The following is a 12,530-nucleotide window of genomic DNA, read 5'->3' as shown; positions in this document are numbered from 1 at the left end:
AATCAATATATAATAAATTATTATTTTACACAACTTTTCAAAATACCAATCATTATACACAACTTTTTAAACTTCCAATCATTTTTTACCATTAAAATATAATATTTTTAAATCTCAAAATTCAACATCCAAACACAATTTTTTACCTCGATATTTGTAAATAGAATTAGAATTCAATTCTAATTCTCAAAATTCAATACCCAAACGCACCTTTAGTATTTAGATACTTAGTTAGATACACTCATACACTTAATAAGTATGATTTATGATTTTAATTATTTAATAATTATTAGTAATATTTAGATGCAATGACTATGTATATAGATTACATACGTAAGTTACGGTAAATAATAAATATGAATTCACATTATTCATATAATATAATGACACTTATGAAACTTAATCATATTATTCATATATAATAATAATGTGATTCATACAATTCCAAATTAAGTTATTAGGATTTGAATTACTTATATATTAATTATAATCACAATTCACAAGTTATGAATTATCATTATAATTTAGATCATATGATTTAACATTGTGCTATATAACCGTTAGATATGATATAATTAGTATTATCAATCGACTTTAAAAAAAAGTATTATCATTATATATATATATATGACCATATGATAATATAATAATTATCATTGTAAGACATTTTTAATGTTTTAACTTAATATAAGTTAGTTAGTTTTTATATTGACTATTAATTTGTTTTTTTAATGCCAAAAATCATTTGATAATACTTTTTTATTCGAGATCATATGATAGTGCTTAGATTATATGAAAACATCATTATAATTTATATGATTTATATCTATCTATATTAACTTATTAAGTATGTAAGTATTGACTAAATCCACATCACATGTAAGTATTGCAATCTTATAATTATAATTTATAAAAAATCTTGAAAGATTCGTGTTTCATTTCAACCTCCTCAAGCATGAATTCCTGGCTCCGCCATTATGGGCGCTACCAACTTACCATGGTAGCACCTACCCTCAAGAGTTAAGACCAATTGAGCTTGTTATTTTTGTTGCTTCACAAGCATTTGTCATCTGTGCCAAATGCATACTTTCACAACATATTAGATAATAGATATATATATTCATAATTCATTAGTGGTATTGTCTAGTTTTCATTTTTCATATATATTAATTATCTTCTTTTATAATTCGTCAATATTTTTAAAATAATAAAATTTTTATTTTATGAATTTCAGTTTTCCTATTCTCCATACGACGTCATTTTTATAAAATTGTTATCAATCACTAATATATAAATAAAAATTAAATTACAAACAAAAGTTTTTTTTACCTTAAATTTATTTTTTTATGCTAACTTTATATGGAAAAGCTTTTATTGTCATTTCATCTATTTTACTTGAGGAATAAACCATACAATTAAATTAATATATTGTGGAATTATTGAGTAGTACTTTATATTATATACGATTTTTTAAATTATAACCATTATTTTTAATTTGTTCAATGTCTCCTCAAATTATTACCGGAGTTCCAATGTTTTCCATTTGCGCAAAAATAAAAATAAAAATTACTCTTAATAAAAATTTAGAAAATATTTTTATTTTAAAAAAAGGGCCAAAAGGCAGTATGTGATGTGCCAGTGTGAGTCGGATGCATTTTTTTTTTTTTTTAAATTTTTTAATTTTTTTAAACGTTGTGTTTTAAAGTTGAAACGTTGTTTGTTTGTTTTTTTTTTTTTTTTTTTTAAAAAAAAAGGGTAAATTGAAACATTACGTTTTGTACATATTTGATAGAAATGAAACGATGCGTTTTTACATTGTGGATTAAAGCTCTGTGGCTTTATCGCATGAAATTATGAATTATATAACAATTTATACAGTGTTTCTCACACAGTAATTTATTTGATCCAACGACTTAAATTTAATCATCAAAAACTGATTTCAACACTGATTCAGCTACACTACATCGTGACCGTTTATAATAAAATTACTGTAGTCTGCAAGTTTGCCCATGTGTAGCCGATTTTCACCAAATGATAACAGTTCCCTAAGCCAATTAAGCATTAAAATGGTAATAATAACAACTACGGTCCACTAAGAACTAGGTAATAATTACCTAACTTACCTCGCCTGACGGCCCTGACCTGATGCCGGACAAGTGACGAAGCTGTAGTTGCCGAGGCCAAGACCATGAGACGCTGACACATGTAATGCTTCAATCTTCGTGATTTTTATAGATTGTCCGTTCATCCAAGCCAAATCAAGGGTGAATCTGAGCTGTTCATTTTGAGATAATGGGCTACAACTATACTCAACTATTTACTCCGAGAAATTATATGGTGTTGCAAATATCACGTGTTACTTCTCATTAGATAAGATCCAACGACTTAGATTTTGATCTTGAAATTGATTAGAATAATAAACGGTTAGGATTAGAATTAGATCCGATTTTATTTGTAAGCATGTGTAGGGAATAAATTTTCATACAATTTTTTATTTATTTATTTAAAGATAAAGGAAAAAAAAAAAATTGGACTTGACGCCTGACGAGTTGACGCTCCAGTTGCCAAGACACACGCGTGACGCTTCAATCTTCTAGATTTTTCTAGGTCGTCCGATTGTCCAAGCCAAATCAAGCGTGAATCTAAGCTGTTCATTTTGAAATAATTGATTACAGCTATACTCAACTATTACTCTGAGAAATTATTTGGTGTTACAATTATCATGTGTTAACTCTCATTAGATGAGATCCAACGACTTTAGTTTTGATCTTGAAATTGATTATAATACTCAACGGTTAGGATTAGAAGTGGATCCGGTTTTATTTGTATACGAGCATAGGGAATAATTTTCCAAACGATTTTTTTTGTTTAATTATTTATAGATAAAATAAAAAACTTTGAAATTTTAAATTTTGATTTTGAAACATGGACCGGTTATTATTTTTTTTTTTTTTAAAAAAAACCCCCCGGTCACTCGATTTTTTCCGTCCTTGAGAACTATAGTGTCTTTCTCGTTCCTCAGTACCTCTGACCGAATGAAGCTCAAAGTCGTTGATTGTTCAAAAAATTAGAAGACAAATTCTAATCAAACCGGTCATTTGTTTGAAAATTCCTTTGACATCAAACTTAGTTTTTATTTTTAAATTCTCACTCTATCTCTGTCAATCTCTCACGCTGCACACAGGCAACTTGCAATGAAATTATTGTGTTGCTAATGGTTCAGAACACAATTAATGCTTTGCTTTTAATGCAATGTTTCCTCTCTCGACTACCCTCGTCTATCCAGTTCTTCTTCTTCGTTTTTCAGCCTTTGATTTATTTTTAATTTTTGATCGAATGGCTTCTATCTTTCTACAGGATTTAGTTTTGAAATCTGTTAGAGTTTCTTCACATTTGTAGTTGAAAATCGAACCAAAAGAAACCGATCTATCTAAATCATCTGATGTTCCATCTTTCCACTGCGCAGCCAAATCTCAACTTTTGTGAATTTTTTCTATTCTTCTCACATGTATCGATGGCAGCAAGTCCAGCGACCAAGAACACTCTTGATCTGACTGAAGTAGTAGTAGTCGAGTACTGGACTTTACGTGAGTTGCGTGTGATGCTCTTGCTCTCAAATCTCAATTATAAATTTGAGAGCAAGAGAGTCAAAAGACTCAGCTGCTCAACTCCTCAGAGCTCAAGAATCAAGACTCAAATCTCAGTTAGTTAAGTATCAAACATCTGTTCTCTACTCTTTCATCATTTCATTTTCATGTTCTGATATTCAATTTTTTTTTTCTTTTACTTAGTAGCTAATCTTTCAATATTTTTAAGTTCTAAATTTCTAATGTTAATGTTGATATATCATATGATTGTTCAGGAATCAGGGACATCCGTTCAGCCTTAGATCCTCTAATAGACTACTACCTCAGGTCCTCATTGATTTTGCAAGTTATAAACAACTTAGGCTTCACTTTTTTTTTTCTTTACATTATTTGTTATTTTTTGTTATGATTAATGATTATAAATTTATATTTAGCAAACCCTTCTATGAAATGTTCGTAATGTTTAACAATTTATGTTGTGGTTATGTAATACTGTGTTTTATTTATGACTAATGATTATGATTAACAAATCCTTCATGAAATTTCACAATGTTTGGAAACTGTTCATAATGTTTATAAAATATGTTCACAATGTTTAGAAATGCATGTTCTATGTTTGGAAACTGTTCATAATGTTTATAAAATTTTCATAACGTTTAGAAATGTATGCTCTATGTTTGGAAACTGTTTATAATACTTATAAAATTCTCACAATGTTTAGAATTTAGAAATATATGTTCTAAATCTTCTGATTATATAATGCTGAGATCTGTTTTATTTATAAATAAAGAACAAAAAGATGAACAAAAAAGAATTGTCAAAATACTAGGCAGATCTTAATATCCTTGAAAAATTATGAACAAAATTTAAATATAAAAAATTGTGCAGATAACAAAAAAAACATAAACTATCAATTTTAAGAAAAAAAAAAAATGAGTAGAGATTAGAATCCTTAAAAGAATATGAACTGAAAAATTAAAAGTTGATAGTTTTTTAATTCACATGAATCATATGTTTGTTCTGTTTTATTTATGATTAATGAACTTAAAGATGAACAAATAAAAATTGTGGAAAAAACTAGGTAGATCTCAACATCCTTAAACAAATCTTAAGTATGAAAAGTAGTGTAGATTTGAAATTCTGTAGCAATTAAAAAAAAATAATTAAAGATTTAAAAAGGGGGGGGGAGGGGGCAGAAGTTAGAATTCCCAAAGTTGACAGTTTTTTAATTACAAAACTTAAATATGAAATATTTGAAATTCCTTAGCAATTAAAAAAGAAAATGAACAATCTCTTTTTTTAAAAAAAAAAAAAAAAAAAAATAGGGGCAGAAACTATAATCTTAAAAGTTAGAAAGTTTTTTAATTACAAAACTTGAATATGAAAAATTTAAAATTCCTTAGCAATTTTAAAAAAATGAACAATCTATTTTTTTTTTTTTTTTTTTTTTTTTAAATATGGGCAGAAACTATAATCCTAAAAGTTAGACAGTTTTTTAATTATAAAACTTGAATATGAAAAATTTAAAATTCCTTAGCAATTTTAAAAAAAATGAACAATCTGTTTTTTTTTTTTTTTTAAAAAAAATAGGGGCAGAAACTATAATCTTAAAAGTTAGACAGTTTTTTAATTACAAAACTTGAATATGAAAAATTTAAAATTCCTTAGCAATTTAAAAAAAAAATGAACAATCTGTTTTTTTTAAAAAAAAATATGAGCAGAAACTATAATCTTAAAAGTTAGACAGTTTTTTAATTACAAAACTTGAATATGAAAAATTTAAAATTCATTAGCAATTTAAAAAAAAAAAATGAACAATCTGTTTTTTTTTTTTTTTTAAATAGGGGCAGAAACTATAATCTTAAAAGTTAAACAGTTTTTTAATTACAAAACTTGAATATGAAAAATTTGAAATTCCTTGGCAATTTAAAAAAAAAATGAACAATCAGTTTTTTTTTTTTAAAAAAAATAGGGGCAGAAACTATAATCTTAAAAGTTAGACAGTTTTTTAATTACAAAACTTGAATATTAAAAATTTAAAATGCCTTAGCAATTTTATAAAAATGAACAATCTGTTTTTTTTTTAAAAAAAAAATAGGGGCAGAAACTATAATCTTAAAAGTTATACAGTTTTTTAATTACAAAACTTGAATATGAAAAATTTGAAATTCCTTAGCAATTAAAAAAAAAAAAAATGAACAAAAAGATGAACAAATAAAAAAAATTGGGCAAAAATATCCTTAAAAACTATTAACAAAACTTAAATATGAAAAATTGTACAGATTTGAAATTCCTTATTTTAGCAATTAACAAAAAGCAATGAACAATCTTTTTTTTTTTTTAAACAAAAATGGGTAGAGATTAAAATTCTAAAAGTTGATAGGTTTTTAATTCACATGAATCATATGATATGCAAACTTAAATTCTACTCTTAAATTAAAAATTCAGACGGCAACTCAAGCTTGAAGTTTTGAATACTTGTTTTTTATTTTTTCATAACAATATCTAATATAAAATTTAAAAATTAAAGGCATGGAGAGTGATTCGCATGAACTTGAGCCAATTGAAGAGTATGAGAATGAGGATTCTCTTGAAATTAGTCATGGTGCAACTGTTGAAGCAACCATTGAGTTGGTTCAAGATACTGCTATTGATGAGGATCCAAATGAAAAGAATGTATATAAGAGAAAGCCTAGGAGAAAGACTTCTACTGTGTGGAATCATTTTGAGCAAGTTGAGGTCGGTGGTGTAAAAAAAAAATCAATGTAAATGGTGTAAGAGTAAATTCACTATATCAAAATCAAGTTGTACATCTACATTGGGTAGACACTTGGAGTCGTGTTTGAAGTACGTAGGTTCAAAGAAGAAACAGAAGGTTTTGTCAGTTGAGGGTAATGAGTCTGGTGGTGTAGGCATTATTTCAAATTTTTAGTTTGATGAAAGTAAGGTGAGAGAACTCTTAGCTCACATGATCTTGTATCATGAATATCCTTTTAGAATGGTGGAGCATGTGTTGTTTAATAAATTTATGAAAGCTTGTACACCGCATTGGAAAAAAATTTCTCGAGCTACCGCTGACAGTCTTTGCTTTGCCACTTATGAATTTGAGAAGAAGAAGGTGAAAGCTTTATTGAATCGGGTCACCAAAGTTAATATCACAACTGACATATGGATTTCTTATCAAAAAGTTTCTTATATGGTTGTGACATGGCATTTTATAGATTCTGAATGGCGATTAAATAGGCATGTGTTGAACTTTTGTAATATTCCGCCTCCACACTCTGGACTTCTTATTGCTGATTGTTGTGCAAATTTTAAAGTACTCGCAAGTGCACGAATCGTTTGCAATATAGCGTTTTGCAAGTGCGAGGTCGATCCCACAGGGAATTGTGTTGCGAAAATTAATCTCTATTCAAACTAATCCTATTTTAACCTAGTTCCAAGTTTAGGGGTTTTTGATAAAAGAGAACATAAACAAAAATAATGAAAATAAAGGGGTCTAGGGTTTTGGAATCCACACTCACCAAATCACAACAACCTAATCTCATGCTCATCACACATATTTTGAGGTTTTCAAATGTAAATCTCAGGTATGTTCTACTTTTGCTTCAAAAATAGTTTAAATCATTCAATGAATCCATTCTTCCACAAATCACAAAAGATATCTAGTTTCAACTAAATCATCAAATGTATCCATAGAATGAAACACAATGAATATCCAACATACATGAAAACCCAAGCCATCAATTTAATGAAACTATATCAAATCATCACTTGTATCCGGAAATCACAAGAGATATCCAAAAATAATCTCAAAAACCGAAATAGAACAATGACAAATCAAGCCCATAAACTCAAATAGCATCAACAAGCATGAAACTCAGTTTCTATTTACTGGTGAGGTTTTATCCTCAACCCTAGATGAAAGTATTAGATAGACATGAACAAAGAAAGCATAAATAAACTACAAGAATGCATTAAAAATGAATAAACTTACAAAAGATTGAAGTTCTAGGTCAAAATCGACCCAAAAACCCTAAGATACAGTGAAATCGGCCCCTATGGCACTCCTAAGCAGCCTCCTCCGCGGCTCTTCTCCTAAAAATGAGAAAAGAATGGTATTTATAGAGTTAGCTAGGGTTTCTGAAATTCCAGCTCCGCATAAATTCGATTGATCGATTTTATAATCGATCGATCGACATCGGGAAAATTTCGATCGATCGAACTTGAGATTCGATCGATCGACTTCACAGCAATTCCAAATCTCCAGCTTTTATGCATTTTCACTTGAAAATAACCATTTTTCTCTTTATGTCCTGCAAAAACGTAAAATCACCAAAACTAAACAAAACATCAGAAAGTAATAAAGCTAAAGGTTTAACTAATGTAAATTAAGGGGTCCAAATATACACTTTTTGGCACTCATCACTGATGCACTTCATAAATGTTTTAGAGACTGGGGTATTCAGAGTAAAGTTTGTTCAATTACTGTAGACAATGCCAAGGCAAATGATGTAGCATTGAGGCACTTGAGAGATGTTTTTAATATGAGAAAATCGCTTGTTGTTGGGGGCAAGTTGTTTCATGTGCGTTGTTGTGCACACATAACTAATTTGATGGTTCAGGATGGTCTTGGCGAGATTGGAGATATTGTTGATTGTGTGAGGGACAAAATTAAATTCTTGATAGCATCAGAGGGAAGGTTAAAGCAATTTACTGAAACTGCAAAGAACTTGCATTTGTCATCTAAGAAGCTATTTTTGGTCGTACCTACTCGTTGGAATAGTACATATTTGATGTTATCAGCTGCATATGAGTTTAAGGATGTATTTTCTATGTATGGATACAACGATCATCAATTTAGTTGGGTGCCATCGCATGAAGATTGGGATAAAGTTAAATCTGTCTGTGAACTTTTGGGGGTCTTCAACCGAGTAACCAAGATTGTATCTGGTAGTGACTATCCAACATCAAATTTATTCCTTCTTGAAATTTGGCGAATGAAAGAGGTTCTAATTAAGAAATGTGATGATGAAAATGACTACATCAAATCTATGACACATCGAATGAAAGCCAAGTTTGATAAATACTGGGGCGAATGCAAATTATTGATGGCAATTGCGGCAATTTTGGACCCAAGGTTTAAGTTGGTGTTCATACGATTTTGCTTTCTAAAGATTTATCAAGAGGATGAAGCTACGAAGAATATTGAATATGTTCAAAGCATTTTGAAAGAGATATATGATGTGTATCTTCATGAACATAATTTAAATCTTATGGAACAGGATCTTGCAAGTCAAGTTCAAGAAAGCTCTTCAAGTAATCATTCAGTCTGTGCAGTTGATGATGAGGAGGGTGGTGTGGAAATTTGGAAGTCATTCCTCAAAAGTGCTGAAATAGTGCTTCAACCTGTGAAATCAGAATTAGAAATATATCTCGAGGAGGGTCTATACATACCTAACAAGAGCATCGAATTTAATGCCTTGGATTGGTGGAAAGCGAATACTCTAAAGTATAATGTTTTGTTTAAAGTGGCCAAAGATATTTTGTCAACACCGATTACTACTGTAACTTCAGAGTCTACATTTAGTGCCGGAGGAAGGGTTATTGATCCACATCGAGCATCATTATCAACTGAGACAGTTCAGAAGTTATTACTTGGGGCTGATTGGGTCAAATCAATGTATGGGCTTAAAAAGAAGTGTGAGGTATGTTTTTGTTTTATTTTTATATATTCTAATAGTGTTTGTTAATGTAATTTTACTTTTATATTGTACTAATAACTTATATTTTTAATTTTTTTTTTTTTTTTTTTTTTTTTTTTTTTTTTTTTTTTTTTTTTTTTTTATCTTAGGGGGAACAAAATGAAGGGGAAGTGGAGATAACTTTGCCAGAGGCAATTTGATTGTCAGTGTTCTTTGCCTCTTTTTTTTTTTTTTTTGGAAATGTTGTGATATAAGTTATATAACTATATATTTGGTTTGAGGACTATGTGGGATAGTTGGACTATGTTATTTTGTTGAAGATCTTGTATAATATTATTTTCATCAAGACATGAAGACTTAAGGTAATGTATGATTTATTATTTAATGATTTATGCACATTAACTTGTGATATATTTAACCTCTCTTGGCATTTTTACCAAGTACATAGAACTTGTGTAAGTAATGCAAGGGAGTTAAATTTAATTTAACTTTTTTTAGTGTGTTGCAGTTTACATATTTTATTTGGGAGCAGATTTAAGGTAATGTATAATTTATTATTTAATGATTTATGCACATTAATTTGTGTTATTATTTAACCTCCCTTGACATTTTTACCAAGTACATAGAACTTGTGTAACTAATGCAAGGGAGTTAAAATTAACTTAATTTTTTTTTTTTAAGTGTGTTACAACAGGTTTTATTGGAGAACATACAAAGGAATTAAACATTATTATTATACCTTTCCAATTACACTTGTAATTGTAATTTCTTATATTTCTGTTTGTATTTGTTTAAATGTAATTTTATTTTATTTCTGTAGTTGAATTGTATTCAGATTTTAGATTCATTGGCAATTGCTTAATGCAAAATCCTAATACGTGCAATTTGCACATTATTTGAAATTTCGTGATTTAACTTTTTTTAATGCTAAAGTTAATAATTTTGAATTGTGAAATGGGCCAAGCTCGAGCCGAGTACTCGAGCTCGGGATTGACCAAAATGGTCGAGCTCAAGCTCGAGCTCAGACAATATATTTTCCTACGCAAGCCAGTCTCGCACAAGATTATTCAGCTCGTGTCGAACTCGAGCTCGAGCTTTACTGTTATTTAAACGTGCCGATCCCGGACAGGCAATACCTGCTCAGGATCAGCTCGTTTACACCCCTAAATACATGCTAAGTGCAGAAATAGAGGGGCTATGTGTCTCTCAAATTACCAAACTTAAACTTAGTTTAAATTTGGTAATGGTGGGTACCATAGGGAATAACACAGATAGTAAATAAAGATAGACAAAGACAGACAATTTTTCATATGATTGATTTTGATTTTAATTTTGATTTTGATTTTGATTTTGATTTTTTTTTTCCATTCATTACAAAAATCTTTCTCATACATGCTAAGTGCAGAAATAGAGGGGCTATGTGTCTCTCAAATTACCAAACTTAAACTTAGTTTAAATTTGGTAACGGGGGGTACCATAGGGAATAACACAGATAGTAAATAAAGATAGACAAAGACAGACAATTTTTCATATGATTGATTTTGATTTTAATTTTGATTTTGATTTTGATTTTGATTTTTTTTTTCCATTCATTACAAAAATCTTTCTCATACAACAAAGGAAAACACTATTAAGAAGTCAAAAACTAAGAGTCACTTGAGTCATTGGAAGCCCTTCTGTTGGAGGAGGTCCCGTGTACATCTGAGAGAACAGAAGGCAACTCTGGGTCCTTTGGGTAACTAGTGCGTTGCCCCCACCCTGGAGCGTCAGGAAACAAATCTCTCCCCATGTCATAGAGCTCGGTGGTAGCCGACTCTGGGAGATTTAGATTGTCCACAGCATATATGGTCTCAACTTAAAATCGGACTAACTAAGGGTTCAAGACAAGCACTCGGAAGCTTTCGAACCCCTAGTGAAAGCCGTGAGCCCAAATCTAATCACGAAGCCAAGGAAGGAAAGAAAGTTGTTTCAAGTATTGAGTGACTTTCAACTTGTAATATTGACATTTCTTCTTAAACCTCCTTCCCTGGCTCTTGTCCTTCTCCAATTTCTTTGTGAGCAACCCTGAGTCTCCTCAGCAACATGCAAGTCGGATTGCAGAATAGCTTTGCCAGCCAAGAGGGCACCACAACTATCTTTAGTGTCATCTAGCCGAGTCTGTAACTCAGACAACTTTTGAGACCGTTCCTCTAATTGGGCGGTCAACCGATCACTAGAAGCAGCCTTCTCCTCTGCAAGACCCTCTCTCCGCGAGCTCGTGGTCTCGTTCTGCCTACAGACTCTTGAGCTTCTCCACCTCGGTTTCCAAGTTCCTCAGTTGAGAAGCTTCGTATTCCAGACTCCTCGCTTTATCTCTCAGCTGCGTCATCTCTTAAGGATAGCTGTAAAGGTATTCAAGTTGCTGATCATATAGAGCCACCAGCTTGACCGCATGTTGAAAAAAGAAAAAGTTAAGAAGAATCCATGTGATAAAAGAAAGAATGGAAAAATCAAGATAACTTTTCATATCGAGATCTGTTGATGAACCAAGACGTCAACGGATCTCTCAGGAGGTGTCCCACTAACCCCACTTCCTTGGAAAAAGTCTTCTAGAATTACAGCCCTAAGAGTTTCGAGAGCGCAATTGATTAAGCCGTCCCCAAGGGACTTGATTGGTACCTTCCTCTCAGAATTACTCATCTCGGGAGGATTTGCAGAACCCAAGGGTCCAGCTCTGAATGGATTTACAGAACTCGAGGGCCCGCCTCCGAATGGAGTAAAAGGACGAGGCCCGGCAAGGGGAGTATTGCCCATCATATCCGAGACAAAAGAATGACTCCTCAGCTCTTCTGCAAAAGGAGTTTGGGGAGTTTTGGGAATAAACCCGATGGGAACCACTCTCGAAGACGATGGAGCGTGTAAGGCTCCGCTCCCAAAGATGGCGGAGGGGGGAAGGGTTCGGCTCCTAAAGAAGACTGAGTGGAATCCGCTCTCACCCTTTTGATGAGATGGTCAACCTCTATGTCTTCAGTCTCAGACTCATCCGAGACATGCACAGCATCCACGGGGTCGGCTTCCCCTTGGTCTGATGATTCTTCATCGACCACTACACTACAAGATGGAATGGGGATCTTCGGATGGACGTAGGAGGCTTGTGAGTCTGCCAAAATATCCCTCAAATGTTGAGAGATCTCGGAATGCCTAGGCCTTTTCAAAACCTCATTGCATGTACCGTACCCTTTTTCAGAAGTGCAAGTTC

The 12,530-nt window shown here is 31.4% G+C and overlaps 1 protein-coding gene across 1 annotated transcript; it reads left to right on the top strand.

The window, feature by feature from the left end:
• The first annotated feature begins 6,119 nt into the window (after window positions 1-6,119).
• On the top strand, window positions 6,120-10,154 carry LOC133876163 (zinc finger BED domain-containing protein RICESLEEPER 2-like). Its single transcript, XM_062314448.1, has 3 exons — window positions 6,120-6,326; window positions 8,057-9,295; window positions 10,113-10,154. Exons 1-3 carry the CDS (start codon window positions 6,120-6,122, stop codon window positions 10,152-10,154), a joined length of 1,488 nt encoding a protein of 495 aa, XP_062170432.1.
• The last annotated feature ends 2,376 nt before the right edge of the window (window positions 10,155-12,530 follow it).

Source organism: Alnus glutinosa, chromosome 8 (genome assembly GCF_958979055.1).
Source record: "Alnus glutinosa chromosome 8, dhAlnGlut1.1, whole genome shotgun sequence".
NCBI lineage: Eukaryota > Viridiplantae > Streptophyta > Magnoliopsida > Fagales > Betulaceae > Alnus > Alnus glutinosa.
This window is presented reverse-complemented; position numbering and strand designations above follow the sequence as displayed.

Coding starts and splice junctions, on each gene's coding strand:
- LOC133876163 (XM_062314448.1), top strand. CDS start 6,120: ATGGAGAGTGATTCGCATGAACTTGAGCCAATTGAAGAGTATGAGAAT. Junction 6,327..8,056: donor ATCATTTTGAGCAAGTTGAG/GTCGGTGGTGTA, acceptor TGGGGTATTCAG/AGTAAAGTTTGTTCAATTAC. Junction 9,296..10,112: donor GGCTTAAAAAGAAGTGTGAG/GTATGTTTTTGT, acceptor TTATTTCTGTAG/TTGAATTGTATTCAGATTTT.